This window comes from Carlito syrichta, unplaced genomic scaffold (genome assembly GCF_000164805.1).
Source record: "Carlito syrichta isolate Samal-C Ts95f unplaced genomic scaffold, Tarsius_syrichta-2.0.1 Scaffold301538, whole genome shotgun sequence".
NCBI lineage: Eukaryota > Metazoa > Chordata > Mammalia > Primates > Tarsiidae > Carlito > Carlito syrichta.
Window position 1 is genome coordinate 443,492 of NW_007245634.1, and position 22,097 is coordinate 465,588.

The following is a 22,097-nucleotide window of genomic DNA, read 5'->3' on the forward strand; positions in this document are numbered from 1 at the left end:
GGTCTTACCTTACAGGATTGTCCTGCTAGTAGCACCCCTGCTGAGAATACTGATTTAACTGTAGAAACACATAAGCAGCTGTAGTGGAACTAAGTTCAGTGTTTAGCATCACTGGCCCCAGGGCACCAAATGCCAACTGCAACCCCTAGTCATGGAGAAGGTGGGTTTCCTGACACTTCAAAGTGTACTGAGTGGAAATGGAAAGGTTACCCATTTTAGAATCACTCAAGTCAAAAAAAACCAAAATTATAACATATGTGGGCTATTAAGACTTTAAGGGCTGGGTGCAGTGGCTCACCCCTATAATCCCAGTACTTTGAAAGGCTGAGGAGAGAGGACTGCCTGAGCCCAGGGGTTCGTGACCAGCCTGGGCAACTTGGCAAGACCTCATCTCTATAATAAATCAAAAAAATTAGCTGGGCATGGTGGTGCGTGACTATAGTTCCAACAACTTGGGAGACTGAGGGGGTAGGATAGCCTGAGCCCAGCAGGTCGAGGCTGCGGTGGCTGGGAGCATGCCACTGCACTCCAGCCTGGGTGACAGAGTGAGACTCCAACTCAAAAAAAAAAAAAAAAGGCTTTCAGTTGTTATTCATAGATGAATAGCCTCACTTATTAATCTGCTCTCAGCAAGTAAATTTCTGGCACTTACCTTTATTATTATAAGATAATCGGTAATAACTGTCTTTAAAATTAAGGTATCTTTAGAAAAATGACCATCCACCACTCACTACAGCACTAGATACAGGAGAGATTTGATCATCATTACAGCTACAATAACCAATTATTATAAAAAGGTATAACCTTAAGTAAATCACTGTCACTTCTTTGTGGAAAAAGTTCCTTCAAAGTCTGAAGTTTGGCATCTTTAAGGTCTTCCAATTCCGAAAGGTCTTCCAATTCTGAAATATCATCAACATTTCTTTGTGCCATGGCAGGAAGGTCTTGGGATTCTTCATCTTCAGATGGCTCAGAACTAAACATTTTCAGAGGGGAAAAAATTTATTTTAATGTATCGCCTATGTTATTTCATTATACTGTCCATATGTGTATACATATTATAGCACATCTGGAATTCTTTTCAATCGTAATGCAATCTATACTTGTCGAAAGAGTAAAAGACCTTTTTAAATTTCAAGATAGTTATGTGTACTAGCCTATATTACCAAAGTCAGTATACATTGAAAAACATCTTAACTATGACCAGGGATGGAAAAGACCAAAAGCAACTTCTTGGCATTTACTTTGTTAAGATCCACACACATTTATTGAATGCCTTCTTTCTCTTTCCTGCTGTTCTTTCAGCAGTCCTTTGCATGTCAGATGATAATGTCATGCTGCTCCTAAAAAATGATTAACTTACACTGATACAAAGATAAAAGAATTTTCATGGCCCACCTAGGTAATCAGGACCAAGCATTGAAATCAGAATGGCCCCATTCAATACAAGACTCTCTGACAGGAATAAAACATTTCCTCCGAAAACAGGGAACATGTATTTCAGATAAGACCAGGGGCATTCAAGGTGGTACAGACAAGGAAACACTTATTTCATATGCAGGTTTTATTTTCCAACACCTAATTGTATTGCTGTTATTTCACTTTTAGTTTATCCTACATAAAAGACATTGAGTCAAATTTTACTCATTTATCTCCCAAGTAAAAGCATTTCATTTTGAAATTTTGGCTTTCTAACCTGGCATTCTAGAGATCAGAACTAGAATGGTAAAAAAATAAACAGAAGTTACAAAGACTGAGAAAGAAAGCAAAGTGACAGTATACGTAAGTATATTCTTAATGTCAGTGAACTCAGACTGTACTATGTGGCTAATTATATTTTTGGACTGTTCTCTTAGGCACACACCCAGAATATGCATTTCAATAATGTCTCTGTACCTATTCCTGTTAGTTCAGTTTTGTCCTTTAGGGCACTGATGATGCCTAAGAATCACCTAAGAACACTTAAAAGCAATTTTCCAAAGGTGAGAAATACATATTTTAACTCTTTGCACTCAGATGTCCCCTGAGGGGACATCATAAATCTAGCAAACCACTCTGATGTCCCCTCTCAGGAGGCATAAAGAGATTGCTGGTGATTATACAGGACAAACTTATGCAAGCACAAATTTTTCAAAAATGTATGTTTCCTTGAAGTTTTTGTTCAAATTGCATGAAAAAATAAATAAAGAGATGGAATATATACTGAGATATGATCCATCAGTTGAGAAGTGGTTTTCAGGAATCATGAGAGCACCCTTCCACATTCTCTTCAAACAATAGACTGAGCTGGGTGTGGTGGCTCAAGCCTATAATTCTAGCACTTTGGGAGGTGAAAGCAAGAGGACTGCCTGAGTCCAGGGGTTCGAGACCAGTCTGGACAACTTGGCAGGACCTTGTCTCCACAATAAGTCAAAAAATTAGCTGAGTGTGGTGGCACATACCTGTAGTTCCAGCTACTTGGAAGGCTGAGGCGAAGGATCGCCTGAGCCCAGCAGGTTGAGGCTGTGGTGGTGGTTAATGTGCCACTGCATTCCAGCCTGGGGCAACAGAGTGAAACCCCACTCAAAACAAACAAACAAACAAAAAAAAACAGACTGGACAATACATTACATATTATTAACATGGGAGGAAGAAAATGAGACTACACTGTCTGCTCAAAAAGAAAAAAACACCAGGTGAAAGACATCAAACAAATTACTATTGCACAACATATATCAATGAACCTGCAATGCATGTCATTGACTATTTCACATGTTAAAAAAATATAAGATATAAAATTGTAATTTTTTGGTCATAAGTTCCTCAATGTCCAAAACTAAACTATAAGCCAAATATTACTACAATAAAATAACTAGTTCTAACGCTATACTATTTCATATAAAGTGATTCTTTTTTTACTGCTTTGCAAAAAAAAAGTGTGATTGAGTTGCTGGTAGGTGATCTGTGAGGTGTCTCCAAGTGCAAAGGGTTAACAACATTCAAAGTTGACTGCTTGAACTTTGCTCTAAGAAACTGCCCTAAAGTAACAAATAAATCTCTTCCTTTATCACTATGCCTGTCCTTCAATTATTAGACAATAAGTACATGTGTCTCCTTTATATTATCATACACAGACTTTCATTCCTGATGTATTCAACTTTGAATTTTCATTATGTGTCTCTGTGTTCCCAGCTCCCTAGTTGTCTTTGAGTCTTAGTTCACTGAAAAAAATAAAAATATTCAGGTTGAAATTCTTCTACAATTCCTTCCTTGGGTAACCACTTTAAAGAGCTTACTCTTCTGGCTGTCACAATCTCTACCTAATGACCAGACCCAATGACAGAACAAATTAATGTGCCTCTTGATGTAGTAAACATTAATGCTGACCACAAATCTTACCATGGCTTGAATTTAACTTCCAGTTTACAGAAAATACAAGTGAAAAAGGAAAAAATGAACATCATGAAGAAACAGAAAAACTTATTATCTCTAAGAAAAGACTTGATCTCTTTAATAAGCTAAAGTCTAAAAGAGTAGAAAGGCTAGGCTCCATGGCTCAGCCTATAATCCCTCGCTTGGGGAGGCCTGAGGTGAGTGGATTGCCTGAGCCCGTGGGTTCGGGACCCGCCTGGGCAACCTGGGGAGACCTCATCTCTACAATAAATCAAAAATGAGCCGGGTGTGGTAGTGCATGCTTGTAGTTCCAGCTACTTGGAAGGCTGAGATGGAAGGATTGCCGAAGCCCAGCAGGTCGAGGCTGCGGTGGCCGGGAGCGGCCACTGCACTCCAGTCTGGGTGACAGAGTGAGACTCCAACTCAAAAAATAAAAATAAAAAAATAAAAATAAAAACTAAAAAAAATAAAAATAAATAAAAAATTAGCCGGGCACAGAAATATGCAACTGTAGTTCCAGCTACTTGGAAGGCTGAGGTGGAAGGACTGCCTGATCCCAGCGGGTTGATGCTGAGGTAGCTGTGAGCGTGCCACAGCACTCCAGCCTGGGCGATGGAGTTAGACTCCAACTCAAAAAAAAAAAGAATAGAAAAGATTTGAGTCACAACATTCAAATGCAGTAGATGGGCTGGGCGTGGTGGCTCACACCTGTAATCCTAGCACCTTGGAAGGTGAGAGAATTACCTGAGTCCAGGGGTTCGAGACTAGCCTGGGCAACTTGGCAAAACCTCATCTCTACAATAACTCAAAAAATTAGCAGGGCATGGTGGCACACGACTGTAGTTCCAGCTACTTGTAAGGCTGAGGTGGAAGGATCACCTGAGACCAGTAGGTCAAGGCTGTGGTTGGTGGTGAGCTTGCCACTGCATTCCAGCCTGGGCAACAGAGTTGAAACTCCCACTCAAAAAAAAAAAAAAAAAAAAGTTGTAGATGTTCCTGATATGGATCCTGGTTTTAAAAACCACCAACAGCTATTCACATTAGCAAAAACATAGAACCAACCATGCTGTCCATTGAAGTTGGACTGGATTTTAAAAATGTGGTACATATACACAATGGAATATTATGCAGCAATAAAGAAGGACAAACAAATGGACTTCACAGTAACCTGGATAGATTTAGAGTCTAAAATATACTCAGTGATCTATCACAGAAACAAAGAATAGAGTACCATATGTTCTCACTCATAAGCAGATCTTGAACAATTATCATAATACTATAAGAAAGGGATTGGCAGTAGTGGAAAACTGCGGGTGGGAGGGGGATTGGCAGTTGAGGGACTGGCAGTTGAGGGAAACTGCTAGGGGAGGGAGGGATACACCTCATCAACAAGGGTACCTGCATAATGAACATTTTTATACCTAACCCTGAATTATACCCCACATCTTCAAAATAATTTTTTAAAAAAAAGAATCCCAAGAAAAAATAAATAAAAAATAAAAGCCAGCAACAGGCTGGACGTGATGGTTCAAACTTGCAATCCCAGCACTTTAGGAAGCTGAGGCAGAACGACTGCTTGAGTTCAAGACCAGTCTAGGCAACATAGAGGCCTTGTCTCTACAAAAAAAATCCAAAAATTAGCTAGGCATGGTAGCGTGTTATAGTCCCAGCTACTTGGGAGGCTGAGACGGAAGAAACACCTGAGCCAGGAGGATGTGGCCGTGGTGAGCCAAGATTGGGTTACTGTACTCCAGCCTGGGCAACAGAGAAAGACTCTGATTCAACCCCCCCCCAAAAAAAAACCCACAGAAACAAAATACATAAAATCTGAATACAAATTGGGAATTAAATGATATTAGAGAGTTGTTCATTGATAATACTTTTTTTTTTTTCCAGGAAAGCAGATACACAGTCAGTATTAAGAAATGTTATAATGTCATAATGTCAGTAAATTATTTTGAAATACTTAAGCAAAAACTACTAGATGAAACAATGAGCAATTAAGGAAAACAACTGTTAAATCTAGGTGGTAGGTATATGGGTGTCCACTATATACCATTTTATTTCTTTGTGTGCTTGAAACTTTAAAAATAAAGGAAACATCTGTAAGAACAACAGAGTTGACCACCTGCTCTTTTATCCAGTCTTAAAGGTCCTTCCTGTTAAAGATTAAGTCCCCTATTATGCTAAGGGATTCTAGCCCATTCTACTTCTACAGGATTCCACTTTATCTACTATCTTACTGAATCATTTCTCTCTCCATAAGCTCTTCCTCCCAAGTCTCCAATGTGCTCAAGAGTGCATTAATTAATTAATTTAATTAATTCCATATGCCAGGGAGTCTAGGCGCTGGATAGCAGCAAAAAACAAAACAAAACAAATTCTCCTCTATTTCAAAGATTTTATTAGACTGGTTTTCTACTTAATATCTTATATAATTCTCGAATTTACTGTTTAAACATCTTTTGTGCTACCACTCAGTGATAACTGCTCTAAGGTCAATAATGTCCTCTAAACTGTTGAAAGGGATACAAACTGTTTACTGCTTGTCTACGTTCTCCTCTGTGGGCCCATATGTTGTCGACAAGTACATCCTTGGAAATGTGGCCCACCTTTACCTGTGGGTTCTGCAACTGACTTCTGATTTGTCTTTAACCTCTCACCCTTTTTAATTTCTGCAAGAGGCTCTTCTTCCTTTGTTCACTTTCTTGAACTGCTAGTTACCTAGGATTCTGCCTTCAATCCTCTCGACTGTACATGCTTCCTAAGAAATTCATCTACTGCTATTTTCTGATTGATATGTGCATTGATGGTTCTCAAAATGGTGGTGATTTTGCTGCCAGAGGACATCTGGCAACACATGGAGATATGTTTCATTGTCTTGATTAGGGAGATGCCCCTGGCATCTAGTGTGTAGAGGTCAGAGGTGATACTAAACTATCTACAAGGTACAGGATAGTCCCTCACAAAAAGAATTACCTGGCCCCAAATATCAATCATGTCAAGGTTAAGAAAACTTGATAACCAAAATGCCCATACATGGGGACTAACTGAATAAAACATGGATCATGCACACATGCAGTACTTTGGAGTTGTAAAAAAGAATGAAAATTTCTAGGAACTGATATGATTTCCAGGATGTATACACACTAAGTGAATAAAACAAAAAAATAAGTGAATACACTCACACATATACATACATGCTATCTTTTGTGTAAGAAATAAGAAGAAAAAAGAAGCTGGGTTCGGTGGCTCATCCCGTAATCCCGTGCCTTTGGGAGGCTGAGGAGAGTGGATTGCCTGAGCACACAGGTTCGAGACCCGCCTGGGCAGCGAGACCTCATCTCTACAATAAATAAAAAATTAGCTGGGCATGGTAGCGCATGCCTGTAGTTCCAGCTACTTGGAAGGCTGAGACGGAAGGATCGCCGGAGCCAGCAGGTCGAGGCTGCGGTGGCCAGGAGCGGCCACTGCTCTCCAGTCTGGGCGACAGAGTGAGACTCCAACTCAAAAAAATAAATAAATAAATAAATAAAAGTAACATTTGAGAGAAAGAGACAAGGAAAAACCCTAAAAGGAATACAAATTAATAAATCTGATGGTACCTCAAATGAATAACAAAGAAATATTAAATTAATTAGTTAATAATCTAAGTGCTTTGACTGCATAACTACAACCTAAACATGAGACAAAATAAAACTTATAAACAAATCTTGAACTCTACTCACTGGGCTAAATGGTCAAATAGTATGGGTATAGATATTTTAAAACTATTTTATGTATACTTGGTGACTGAGCAAATTAGTAAAAATACTGATATTGGTGGGAGTTAGGGTTCTCACTGTCAAAAGAAAATATCAAATGACAGGCAAGGAAAAGCCCTACAGAGATAGATCAGAATTAACAGTATCAGCCAGATACAGTGGCTCAAGTATGTAATCCCAGCACTTTGGGAGGCGGAAGCAAGAGGACTGCCTAAACTCAGGGGTTCGAGACCAACCTGGGCAACTTGGAGAGACCCTGTCTCTACAATAAATCAAAAAATTAGCCAGGTGTGGTGGCACGCACCTGTAATCATAGTTACGTGGAAGGCTGAGATGGAAAAATCTCCTGAGCCCAGCAGGTTGAGGCTGCGGTGGCCATGAGCGTGCCAGTGCACTCCAGCCTGGGTGACACAGAGAGACTCCAACACACACACACACAAAAAGAGAAGTGGCTAATTCTAATCTCAATCCTGAGGTAGGAAAAGTACAAGTCTGGAACACCTTCTGCAAGTAAGAAAAGGCTGAACAAACAATAGGAACCCTCAAACAGTCATAACAGCCCCTTTAAGGAGTCTTCATCTGCCAAAATTGAGCAATTTGTGCATCAAAATGAATAGTAGCAGTAATGAATTACAAACTGCTGAATAAGTAAACACCTGTGATTCCACTTGACATTTACTGTACCACAAAAACACAAAAATAAATGATTAAGTGGGGAGAAAAGGAAAAACTTATTTACAACAGAACACCAAATAATAGTATAAGTTCTAGAATGCTGGTTAGGATACCACCATTTTACAACCAATGGTATCATAAATAAATCAGTTCCCCCCCCAAAAAAATCAATAAATACTAAAACTACTGTACTGAGTGAAAGTTGGCAAGGGAATAGGTCATTACCCAGTCTCAAAGTAATTTCTCCACAGATTACTTAATTATCACAAACGGAAAATAATAACTTGGTAGGAGGAGCCTGGCAGGGACCATGTTAACTGAGCGGTCTAAGTTCACTCCACCAGTAACGGGACAAAGGGATATCACTGCCTCCTGACACATGCCTCAGTGTAATATGACACACTATGGAAACCACAAGATCATTTACATTATGTTATATAGTATTCTTTCCACTTAACCCAAATTTAATCATGAAGAAACATCAGGTAAACTGAAATGCTGAGATATCCCAAAAAATTTGGTCTGTTATCTTCAAAGGTCAGTATCATGATTAACAAAAAAAGGCTGAGAAACTTTCAGATTAAATAAGTTTAAAGAGGTATGACAGACTAAATCCAATGTATAATCCTGGGACAATTATTATAAAGTACTACTCAATATATGGTCCAGGGACTGATGGCTAGTTCCCCAACTCCAACTGCTAATCTGCCATGACAGCATAAAGTACTTGCACCAGAAAATAAAATAACTGTGTTACTAAATGCACTGCTTGGTTCAGTTGATTATTTTTTCAATGCAAGACACTCTGGTGAAGAATCAGTACCTTTGTTTACATTCTAGGACATATTCCTCATTTATGAGCCAGTATTTTGAGTAGCAATACTATAAAGAACATTACTGAGAAAACTGGTAAAGCTGAAATACAAACTATATATTAGATAACAGTATTGTACCTATGTTCACTGGTATTTCTGAGTTTGAAATATTACTGCTATTATGGAAGTAAACTAATGACCTTGTTATTAGGAAATAAATGGGTAAATATGGGAGGCAAAGGGTTCAGTAATAATTTTTTTTTTTTGAGTAGGAGTCTCACTCTGTTGCCCAGGCTGGAGTGAGTGGCACACTCACAGCTACCTCAGCCTCGACCTGTTGGGCTCAGGTGATTCTTCTTCCCAGTCTTCCAAGTAACTGGAACCACAGGTGCATGACACCACGCCCCACTAATTTTTTTATTTATTGTAGAGACAAGGTCTCACTGAGTTTCCCAGGCTGGTCTGGAACTCCTGGGCTCAGGCAATCCTCACCTCTGCCTTCTAAAATGCTGGGATTACAGGCATGAGTCACCGTGTCAGGCCAATAATTTTAATTATTATTACTTAGCAAGAGTGATAATGCAAATATGGAGAAATGTTACCAATGGGCGATCCTTTCTAGAAGGATAATGGAAGTTGACTGTACAATTTTTGCAACTTTTCTATAATTTCAACCCTTTGTACTGAGAGACATCTCGCAGATCACCTATCAGCAACCTGACTGCACTTTTTTACAAAATAGTGAAAAATGAATCACTTCATATTAAGTAGTATCGCAATGGAACCAATTATTTTAGTGTAGTGATGTTTGGTTTAACAGAATTTTGGACATTGAGGAACTTATGACAAAAAAGTCTAAATTTTATGTTTTTCTAACATGTGGTAGTGTGAAACAGCCACCAACATGCACTGTAGGTTCATTGATACATGTTGTGCAACAGTAATTTGTTTGACATCTTTTTTGTTTTTCTATTTGGGCAGACATGCAGCTTCGTTTTCTTCCTCTCACATTAATAATATATAATTTATTGTCCAGTCTGTTGCTTGAAGATGTGGAAGGATGTATTCGTGATTTCTGAAAATGACTTCTCAACTGATGGATCATATTTTCATATATATTCCATACCTTTATTTGCTTTTCTGTGCAATTTGAATGGAAAACTTCAAGGAAACATATATTTTTGAAAAATTTGCACTGTATAATCACCAGCAGTATGGGGACATCTGAGTGCAAACAGTTAATTTTTTTGAAATAGAAAGTAAAAAAAGTGGGGGAAGGGGCCTAAATATACCCATCATCCAGGATCTTCACTATTCTTTATCTTGGAGTGAATTTCAGGATGAGGCATGTTTATCACAACTTCATGTTAAAAATTCACTTTAAAAAGAAGTCCTCACCTTATCAGAAGCAGACAGTACTTACATCTTGCACCTTCTTTCAACACTTTGTTTTCACTTAACTTCTGTAAGACCATATAATCTTTCAACTTTTATCTCAATGGTTACTCCCTCTTAGAACCTTCTATAGGTTTCTTCTCATCTTCCTGGCCTAAGTATTTCAACCAAGAGGTCTTCTCTTCTCCACCTATACAGTGCTAGCATCCCTTAGTGAGTATACCTATTTAAATATCAAATCAATACCAAATCAATACTCTGTCAACTCCTAAATTTAGATATGCAAACTAGACCTCTCTCCAGAACTCAAATGTCACAAATCTAAGTACCTACTTGACATCTCCACTTAAAAGTCTACAAGTCTTCTCAATCACAGCATATGCAAGACTGAACCGCTTTCCTCCAAAAGTTGTTCCCCCGCCAACACCAGAAACATTCTTATCTTTCAGTAAATGGTGAGTGAGGGTGATGCTTGACTCCTTTATCTCTCAACATACATGAAATCCAAAAAACAATTCCTCTTTTGCTCTACCTTAAAATAAGTCCAGAATCTAACTACTACTTATTCCTTCCACAGGCACTAGCCTGGCCTAGTCTCCACCATTTTCTGCAGGCTATTACAACAGTATTCATGTTTCTACTACTACTCCCTACAGCCATAAAGACCTTTTAAACACCTAAGTCAGAGTCACCTTACCCCTCCATTCAATATTCTCCCAGGAATTTCCATCTCATTCAGAATAAAAACTCAACAGCCTATGAGACTAATGTGATTTAGCCCCTCCTCCCCGTCTCCTACACCGGGACTTCAGATCTCTCACTTCACATCACTTGCCACCCAGTTTCCTCAAAACGCCAGGCATAATATACCACCTCAGGTCACTGAATATGCTATTCTCAAAGCCTGGAATACTCTTTCCCCCACATCTACACGGTTCACGTTCTTACTGGCTTCAGGCTTTTATTCTCCAGCATGATCTTTTCCATTAGAATGCATGCCTGGTCCTTAACACCCTATTTCCCTTCCCTTTTGCCCATAATATTTATCCTCTGACATGCTACTTGTTTTATTTATTAACTTTCTACCTGACTAGAATATAAGCTCTGTGAGGGCAGGAAGTTGGGATGGTATGTTCATTGCTATATTTATAACCATAAAACAGTGCCTAGCTCATAACATGTATCCAGTAAATGTTAAAATAATTTGAAACACAAATAATAAAGCAGTTATGATGACCAAAGATACTAGTTAAAATAATTTCCCTATATAAAGGGTTAAGAAAAATTAAACATATGCTCTCATTAAACCTTTTATTGGCCAGGCACAGTGGCTCACATCTATAATCCCAGCACTTTGGGAGGTCAAGGTAAGAGGACTGGCTGAACCCACGGGCTCAAGACCAGCCTGGGCAACTTGGTGAGACCTGATCTCTATAAGAAAAAAAAAAATTTAGCCGGGCGTGGTGGCACATGACTATAGTTTCAGCTACTTGAAAGGCTGAGGCAGAAGGTTGAGGTTGCCCAGAAGGTTGAGGTTGCAGTGCCACTGACCTCCAGACTGGGTGACAGAGTGAGATTCCAACTCAAAAAACAAAAAACAAACAAAAAAACCCTTTTATTGAAAATTGTCATCCAGAAAATACACACACACACACACACACACACAACCACTCCATGCCTATAAATTAGGGGAAAATAACAAAGATGAGATTTAGAAAGGTCAAAAAAAAAAAAGAGAGCAAGAGAGAGAGGGAGAGAGAGAGAGCAGTCAAAATATTACAAATTAAGTAATTTTTCCCTCAACAAAGTATCTTATACATGCAAATATAAGGAATCTATTAAGGAGCTTACACTATAATCACTGTGTCTTTGTTGAATTTTTTCTCTTGAACTGTACTGGAGCAATTTGGGGAAACAACATCTTCACTATCAGAAGACAAATCAATATACTGTATTCCTCGTTGATTTTTGAAATATGATATACTTGCTTTTCTTTCAGTATCTGGAGTTTCTGGAACACTAGAATCTTCTGCAAAAGAATAAAAAGAAAAAAGGCATTTTAAGCAACTCAAAAATAAAACAAATTTGTTTTACATAATTATAAAAAATTTGCTAAAAATCTCCGATTTCATTCATTGTCTCCAACCTAAAACCAAAAATCCCCACCACGTTTTAAAGAAAAAAATTAACAGTCCACCGGCACTACTATTAAATGATTTTCTGTTTTATGGGTTGTCTGCTAGCAAGACCTTAGTGAAAACTGCAAAACAGACATAGGTTTGTGTTTTATATTCTAATCATTTTCTCTCTGTGCTTGTATTTCCTAGTCCTTAGCTCTTCCCTGAGACAGAATGGTCACCACCAGAGCTCAAAAGATTCTAATCTCTTAGTCTTGTTACTTGTTTCTTTAAGCCTTAGTTTCCACACCTGCAAAAGACATGTTAATACTTAGAACTAATATGCATATAAAATCAGAGGACAAGGCTGGGCGCAGTGGCTCATGCCTGTAATCCCAGCATCTTGGGAAACAGAAGAGAAAGGACTGCCTGAGCCCAGGAGTTAGAGATCAGGCTGGGTAACTTGGCGAGATCCTGTCTCTTGCAATAAATCAAAAAATTAGCTGGGTATGGTGGCACGCGGGCACAGTGGCACACGCCTGTAGTTCCAACTACTTGGAAGGCTGACGCGGAAGGATCGTATGAGTCCAGCAGGTTGAGGCTGTGGTGGCTGTGAGCATGCCTCACTGCACTCTAGACTGGGCAAAAAAGTGAGTTTCTGATTCAAAAAAAATCAAATGACATACGTAAAGCATTCAGTTCAGTAACTGGGCATATAGCTAGCATTCCATAAACATTAGTTCTTACGCATATATTTGGTGTATGGGCTGAATCATGTTCCCTCCCTATCATTTGTATGGTGAAGTCTCGACCTCCAGGACCTCAAAATATAATTGTATTTGGAAAATTTAAAGAGGTAATTAAGATTAAGTGAAGTCATATGGTATTTGGAAATTAGGACTTTAAAACGACTAAGTTAAAAGGAAGCCTATAGGGTAGGCTCTTAGTCCAAGATGACTGATGTCCTCATAAGGAGGAAGAGACACTAGGGATGCAAAAGAAGGAAAGGTCACATGAGGACAAGGTAGGAAGGTCACCTTACAAGCCAAGGAGGCCTAATAAAGAAACCAGATATGCCAACTTGATGTTGGACTTCTAGCCTCCAGAATTGTGAGAAAATAAACCTCTGTTGCGTAAATCACCCAGTCTGTAGTATTGGGCTGTGGTAGTCCTAGAAAACTAACATGACTGGTTTTAATCTATCTTCTCTGCAAGGAGTGAGTGCCAAAATTCTCTTTTCCCAATTAAACCACCAAATCCATTCCCTTATTTATTTTAGGAGGAAGAGATCAGATTGAAGGTCATATTAAAAGAAAAGGGCTCGGTGGCTCAGCCTGTAATCCCACGCCTTGGGAGGCTGAGGTGAGTGGATTGCCTGAGCCCGTGGGTTCAAGACCCGTATGGGCAACTTGGCGAGACCTCATCTCTACAATAAATCAAAAAATTAGCGGGCGTGGTAGCGCGCACTTGTAGTTCCAGCTACTTGGAAGGCTGAGGCGGAAGGATCGCTGGAGTCAGCAGGTCGAGGCTGCGGTGGCCGGGAGCGGCCACTGCACTCCAGTCTGAGCAACAGAGTGAGACTCCAACTCAAAAAACAAAAACAAAAGAAAAGTAGTATCTTGGGCTAGTGATTTAACTCTTTTATTTATTTATTTATTTATTTTTTGAGTAGGAGTCTCACTCTGTTGCCAGGCTGAAGTGCAGTGGTAAACTCATTGCCACCACACCCTTGACCTGCTGGGCTCAGGCGATCCTTCCGCCTCAGCCTTCCAAGTAGCTTAACTACAGGCGTGGGCCACCACGCCTGGTTAATTTTTTCATTTATTGTAGAGATGAGGTCTCACCGAGTTACCCAGGCTTGTCTCACCCATGGGCTCAGGCAAACCTCAGCTTCCCAAAGTGCTGGGATTATAGCTGTGAGCCACCGCACCTGGTCATGAATTAGTTTTGAAAAGTAACAACCAATTAAAAATTTAGTTCAAAGGTAAAAAATAACGGCTGCTATGAACTATTTTAACGTCTCAATTACAATACATTTAATACTCACGATAATCACAAGGGATATATAATAAGTAAAATATCACTATTTTCAATAAAACTAAAGAGAAAAAAAATAAAAAGCAACTTGCCCAAAGGAATATAGGAGAAAGGAGATCTGAAATACAAATCCAAAAGTGTAAATTGTTACACCCTAAAACTCTTTCAGCTTTCCCTATTAACTGTCACAAAATTATAATAGTTATTGAGGCCTATAAGCCATGTTTGTAAATACACATTACACATCCCTAATTCGAAAATCCAGGCCGGTGCAGTGGCTTACACCTATAATCCCAGCACTTTGGGAAGCCAAGATGAGAGGATTGCCTGAGCCCACGGGTTCAAGACCAGCCTGGGCAACTTGGTGAGACCTCATCTCTACAATAAATCAAAAAATTAGCCAGGCGTGGTGGCACGTGCCTGTAGTTCCAGCTACTTGGAAGGCTGAGGCAGAAGGATTGCTGGAGCCCAGCAGGTCGAAGTTGCGGTGGCTGTGACATGCCACTGCACTCCAGCCTGGGAGACAGAGTGAGACTCCAACTCAAAAAAAAAAAAAAAAAAAAACCCAAATCAGAAATGCTCCAAAATCCAAAACGTTTTGAATACACACCTACATGATGCCACAAGTGGAAAATTCTACACATGAATTCAATGGGATCAAAAACACAGTAAAAAGTTGTTTCACACACAAAATTATTTAAAATATTATATAAAATTATCTTCCAGTTACGTGTATAAGGTGTATATGGAATGTATACATAAATTTTGTGTTTAGGTGGTCCCATCTCCAAGATATCTCATTATACATATGCAAATATTCTGCAATATAAAATCAGAAACATTTCTGGTCCCAAGAATTTCAATTAAGGGAAAATGAACCTGTAATATTAACCAAACACCCTAAAACTACTACGTGCTTTTGAGAGTACCGAAACACAGGCATTTCTTTATTTTCTACAATGCAGTCCTAGCAACAATATCGAAAAGCTAATCACAATTTTTCCAAAAGAACAATTTTATAAATGTTTAGTGCAGCTGTGTGTTGGAATAAATCACAGCTATGTTAACTATCATAAATATGAAGACACCTACAAATTGTTATGTAAACTTATAAAATTACAGTCTAAATACCTATAAAATAAGAATAAAAGAACTTTGGAGTCTGATTTAATAAAGTATCCCTGATATATCACCAAGCATACATAAAACTAAACATTTCAATCTTTACTGTATCAAAAATTACTTAAAGCTAATGCATATTTGTTGAACGCTTTAACAATAATGGCTTTCGGACACTTTAAAGAAGATGCTGGAAAATGATTTGAATAGTTCAATTTTCTTTAAAAAGAATCTTTTTTTTTCAAAATGAAGAGAAGATCTTCCCAAAACTAGTCATTTTAAGCGCCTATTTGCTGCAGGTCTAAAAATGTTATTGGCCGGGCTCGGTGGCTCAACCTGTAATCCCAGCACTTTGGGAGGCCGAGGTGAGTGGATTGCCTGAGCCCGCGAGTTCGAGACCCGCCTGGGCAACTTGGCGAGACCTCATCTCTACAATGATCAAAAATTAGCCAGGCGTGGTAGCACGCGCCTGTAGTTCCAGCTACTTGGAAGGCTGAGGCGGAAGGATCACCGGAGTCCAGCAGGTCGAGGCTGCAGTGGCCGCTCCCGGTCACTGCACTCCAGTCTGAGTGACAGAGTGACTCCAACTCAAAAAAATAAAATAAAATAAAAATGTTACTAGTGAAGATTAGGAAAACTGGAATGTCCTAAATGTGATCTTGTACTCATCTTTGCTTTAATTTTCTTATTTATTTATTTGTGTATTTATGTACGTATTATTTTGAGTTGGGGTCTCACTCTGTCGCCCAGGTTGGAGCACGGTGGCATGATCACCACGACACAGCTCACAGCAGCCTCCACCTCTTGAGCTCAGGTGATCCTTCTAGCTCAACATCCCAAGTGGCTGGGACTACAGGTGTGCTCCACCATGCCCTGCTAATTTTTTTTTTTAATTTTTATTTTTTGTAGAGACAAGGTCTCACTATGGCATCCTCAAACTGTCCTATGGCTGGTCTCGAACTCCTGGGTTTAAGCACTTCGTTCACCTCGGCCTCCCAAAGTGCTGGGATTACAGGCATGACACCTCTACTCTTATTTTATACAAACTGTATGTAGTACAAGATACATGTGAAGACATATCAATTTTTCAAGTTAATCTTCAATATGCCTAGTTAACAGAACAGAAAAAAGAAAAAAAGAATATCATGAACTATCATCAACTCAAACTTACTGCTTTCACAGATATGTTAATACAAACATCAAAATATATACATCAAACACATAATATTGTACTGAACCAAGTGGCATCCTCACGGCCTGACTGGTAAGTGATTAACAAAGGAAATGCTTAGTAAAATATGGCAGGAGAGAAAAGTTATGATACAACATTTCCCAAACTCAGGATCCCTTTGTACTAGTAAAAACTGATAACCCCAAAGAATTCTGCTTAGGTCAGTAGTATCTATGACACCAACCATGTTAGAAAAAAATTGGGCACAATGGCCCAGGCCTGTAACCACAGCACTTTGGGAGGCAAATGTGAGAGGACTGCCTGAGTCCAGGGATTCAAGACCAGTCTGGGAAACTTGGTGAGACCTCATCTCTACCATACATCAAAAATTAGCCCAGGTGTGGTGGTACGCACCTGTGGTTCCAGCTTCTTGGAAGGCTGAAGTGGAAGGATCACCTGAGCTCAGCAGATGGAGGCTGCAGTGGCTGTGAGCGTGCCACTGTACTCCAGCCTGGGTGACAGACTGAGACCCCAACTCAAAAAAAGAAAAAAACAGAAACTGAGAAAATGTTAAAATATTTATTTAAAAACCAAACTTTTTTTTTTTTTTTTTTTTTGAGTTGGAGTCTCACTCTGTCGCCCAGACTGGAATGCAGTGGCCGCTCCTGGCCACCACAGCCTCGACCTGCTGGGTTCCGGCGATCCTTCCGCCTCAGCCTTCCGAGTAGCCGGAATTACAGGCATGCGCTACCACGCCCGGCTAATTTTTTGATTTATTGTAGAGATGAGGTCTCGCTACCCAGGCGGGTCTCGAACCCGCGGGCTCAGGCAATCCACTCACCTCAGCCTCCCAAAGGCGTGGGATTATGGGCTGAGCCACCGAGCCCGGCATTTTTTTTTTTTTTTTTGAGTTGGAGTCTCACTCTGTCACCCAGACTGGAGTGCAAGTGGCCACTCCCGGCCACTGCAGCCTCGACCTGCTGGGCTCCGGCGATCCTTCCACCTCAGCCTTCCAAGTAGCTGGAACTACAGATGCGCGCTACCACGCCCGGCTAATTTTTTGATTTATTGTAGAGATGAGGTCTCGTCAAGTTGCCCAGACAGGTCTCGAACCTGCGGGCTCAGGCAATCCACTCACCTCAGCCTCCCAAAACGTGGGATTACAGGCTAAGCCACCAAACCTGGCTAAATCCAAACTTTTTATATTAACATAAATAACACACTGATGGAGTGAAAGATGTGCCATCCCAAAATATGCCAAATTGTTATGTTTATATGTTTTTTTTTTAAATTGAAAACATTGGAGAAATGCTACTTGAAAAATTAGAGAAAGACTAGCTGACCTCTTACCGCATGCAGCGAGCCACAAAGCTTTCTCTGGGAGGGATATCCTCCCAGTATCAGGGTAAGAAAATCTCTTATCACCAAGGACTGAACAATGAGGATTACAATAAATGTGAATAAACATACTTATGAAAGCAACCCTTATCTTCCACTAGTTTCATACCCCTACATATCTCCTAGAGTCTCTGCTAAAAATTTATTGCCTATTGCCAGATCCCCTTTGTCCTTTAATTTCTTCTCAAATTTACTGTTGTCTAAAAAGTATAAAAATATTTTGCTTTTGCCACTTTGGATTTCTCTAAGATCCCAGTACATGTAAACCAAATACAACATGTATGCTTTCCTCTTGTTAATCATCCTGGTGTTAATTTGGTTTCTAGGTTTAGCCAAAGAGCCCACATAAGAGCTAAAGGGGGACTGAATGAGCTCTCTGGCTTGGCTCTGCTACAATATCTTCATGAAAACCCTACAAATTATTTAGTTAGATGAATGGCACTGTTCTACATTTGTGAAATCTCTGGTTTAATACAAGATAGCTGGATTTTCATATCAGTTTCTACATTTAATCTGTTGCAGTACATTGTTTTCATTTAGGTTTATGAAAAAATTATGCCGCATTACATAGTTGGAGAAGGGAAGAGTATTTCATAACCTTTTTAGATTACTGTGAGTATTTTTTTTGATACGAAACCTACATCTGACATGTAGTAATTTCTTAAGGTTAGCTGCAATGTGGAATCTGAAACAAGAAAATACATTTTGGGGCTGGGCGCAGTGGCTCAAGGCCATAATCCCAGCACTTTAGGAGGCCGACGCGAGAGGACTGCCTGAGCTACATGATGAGATGTCTTCTCTACTATAAATGAAAAAATTAGCTGGGCGTGATAGCACGTGACTGTAGTTCTGGCTACTTGGAAGTCTGAGGTGGAAAGATCACCTGAGCCCAGAAGTCCAGGCTGCGGTAGCCGGGAGCATGCCACTGCACTCCAGCCTGGGTGATGGAGTGAGACTCCAACTCAAAAAATAAAATAAAATAATAAAAATAAAACATTTTGCATTTTGTCCCATTAAAACCCACTGGTTTTTCCTAAAATGGTGCTTAGGTCATCTGGAAATTACTGGTCCACCCAGTAAGGGGCATCTTCCAAATGTTGACACATTTCATAATATTACAGCAAAATATTACAATTACTAATATCACCACTGACATCATCAGAAATGTCTAAATATCTGGAAGCTGTCAAACTCACAGTCAAGGATGGAAGAGTAGTTTCCTATCATTCACACTTTCCTTTGAAAACTGGAATTTTGTCACTGGCAATAAATACTGTTTTGTCTCCTTTGATATCATTTTGTTCATTTTTGAGAAAATGTCTGCCAAATCCCTAAGTCGGTATAACCACAATTTGTTAGGCATTCTTTCTGGCAAAATTGTGTTCTGTGAAATTAAATTTGTTATAGCAATAGCTCAAATTCTTTCCCACAAGATGACTGTTGGACTATAGTAAGCAATAGAGGGTACTTCATAGTGTGTTTCAAAAAACATTAAAGACATCTCATAAGTTAAGTTTTAATAAGATTAATAATTTTCACTGCTTCACCAAGGACTCTTTAAGTGAAACTGGCATTTATACAATTTTAACAATACAGCAACTAGAACATTCTAGAGCCTTGGCTTGGTTTGTGCTAAGGCACCAGGAGTTTTATCTACCACTGATTTTGCACCATCAGTACAAATATCAATATAGTGAAAACGGCAAGTAATGTCTTAACACTATTATGACAATAGTTTTTACCTTGTGGACACTCAGTGGGCCCCAGGGAACCCCTCAAAGGTTCACAGACCATACTTTGAAAGTTGATGGGATACTGTCAAAGCTTCTTTATAGTATGTCAACTTTTCAACAGAGTCAATAATCTAGAATTAGGCTAGTGCTAAACACTTGGAATTGTTTATTTAGACAATTTTCAGATGTAAGCAGCAGAAAAATAGCTAAGAGCCAATGTCTAAAAAGATACTCCAGTTTAGGGCCAGGCATGGTAGCTCACACCTATAAACCCAGCACTTTTGGAGGCCGAGGTGAGAGGATTGCCTAGGGGTTCCAGATCAGCCTGGGCAACTTGGTGAGACCTCATCTCTACAACAAATCAAGAAATATTAGTTGGGTATACTGGCACACGCCTGTAGTTCCAGCTCCTTGGAAGGCTGAGGCAGAAGGATCGCCTGAGCCCGTCAGGTCAAGGCTGTAGAGGCCATGAGCGTGCTGGACTCCAGACTGGGCAACAGAGTGAACTCTGATTTAGGCACTATTCCAGGAGGTGGAGAATATTAAGGAAAAAAAGGCAAGTTACACCGGGCTCGGTGGCTCAGCCTATAATCCCGCGCCTTTGGGAGGCTGAGGTTGAGTGGATTGCCTGAGCCCGTGGGTTCAAGACCCACCTGGGCAGGCGAGACCTCATCTCTACAATAAATCAAAAAATTAGCCGGGCGTGGTAGCGCACGCCTGTAGTTCCAGCTACGTGGAAGGCTGAGGCGGAGGGATCGCTGGGGCCCGGCAGGTCGAGGCGGCGGTGGCTGGGAGCGGCCACTGCACTCCAATCTGGGCGACACAGTGAGACTCCAACTCAAAAAAAAAAAAGTAAAGGAACAGAAGGAATTATTTATTATAAAAAAAAAAAAAAAAATTAAAAATGGGTGCGGTGGCTCACGCCTGTAATCCTAGCACTATACACTATGGAAGGCTGAGGCAAGAGGATTACCTGAACCCAGGGGTTCAAGATCAGCCTGGGCAGCTTGGTGAGACCTTGTCTCTACAATAAACCAAAAATTTGCCAGGTGTGGTGGGACACACTTGTAGTTCCAGCTGCTTAGAAGGCAGAAGCAGAAGTCCAATAGGTAGAGGCTGCAGTGGCCATGAGCATGCCACTTTACTCCAGCCTGGGTGAAAGAATGATACTCCAACTCAAAAAAAAAAAAAGGAAAGGAAAGGAAAGTCATGCTGTTAACATGGGACAAGGCAAAAGCATTAAATCTTCAAGAGGTACTTTCCAATAACAGACTTTATATCTACAATAAAAATATAACTGACATACCTCAATTACATACTAATAATGAAATACATAAATACTAAGGAGATATAAAGCATAGAGATAAATATGAGGCTTTATCTTTTTTCTGTAAGCTCTTAATACAGCAAGAGCACAAAAATAAAAAATTAAGTTGCAAAACAGTATCTTTCAGATATTTTTGACTTGGGACCCACTGTAAGAAATGCATTTTAGATTATTACCCTAAACATACAAATTGTTAGATACACTGGAATAATGAAAACAAAAATTTTAGAAGCTCTCACTATAAAGTGATACATTTTAACAATTTTCCATTGTTCTACTCTGTTAAAAATTATAGGGCCAGGCTGGGTGGCTCAGCCTGTAATCCCGCACCTTTGAGAGGCTGAGGTGAGTGGATTGCCTGAGCCCGCGGGTTGGAGACCCGCCTGGGCAACTTGGCGAGACCTCATCTCTACAATAAATCAAAAAATGAGCAAGGCGTGATAGCGCACACCTGTAATTCCGGCTACTTGGAGGGCTGAGGCGGAAGGATCGCCGGAGCCCATCAGGTCGAGGCTGTGGTGGCCGGGAGCGGCCATTGCACTCCAGTCTGGATGACAGAGTGAGACTCCAACTCCAAAAAAAAAAAACATTATAGTTAAACAAATTTAGCCAGAACTCCCAAAAATTGATTTTATGACACAATAATTGTTTATGACCCACAGTTTGAAAAACAAGATCTAAATAATTAAATACATCTATACAACTTGACATATAATTAAGTCTATTCTTAGATAATGTCTTCTTTTGTCTTCTTTTCAAGAGCTTTTGGAGTTTTTATGAAAGATAATTATCTATTAGACCAACAAAGAAAATCTTAGTAAATTCCCAAAAGAAAAAATACTACAGACCACATTCTCTGGTCACAAAGCAGTAAAACTGGAAGTAAATGTTAGTAAAAACAAGCAAGCAAAATTTCTGCTGCTTGAAAATTTTTATACAAAGACAAAACTCCATACTTTTAAATAACTTTCAGAGCCGGGCTTGGTGGCTCAGCCTGTGGATCCCGTGCTTTGGGAGGCTGAGGTGAGTGGATGGCCTGAGCCCACGGGTTCGAGATCCACCTGGGCAACTTGGCGAGACCTCATCTCTACAATAAATCAAAAATTAGCTGGGCATGGTAGCGCACGCCTGTAGTTCCAGCTACTCAGAAGGCTGAGGCGGAAGGATCGCCAGA

General features: G+C 39.8%; 1 protein-coding gene across 2 annotated transcripts in view; it reads right to left on the reverse strand.

Annotated features, from left to right (window-relative positions):
* SMARCAD1 (SWI/SNF-related, matrix-associated actin-dependent regulator of chromatin, subfamily a, containing DEAD/H box 1) overlaps positions 1–22,097 on the reverse strand; it is a 99,250-nt gene that overhangs the window by 62,088 nt on the left and 15,065 nt on the right. For both annotated transcript variants that reach the window (XM_008054829.1, XM_008054828.2), the window contains exons 3-4: positions 11,873–12,050; positions 805–976 (exon numbers count right to left, since the gene is read on the reverse strand). In XM_008054829.1, coding sequence (XP_008053020.1) covers positions 805–976; positions 11,873–12,050 — 350 coding nt within the window. The remainder of the gene's footprint in view (positions 1–804; positions 977–11,872; positions 12,051–22,097) is intronic.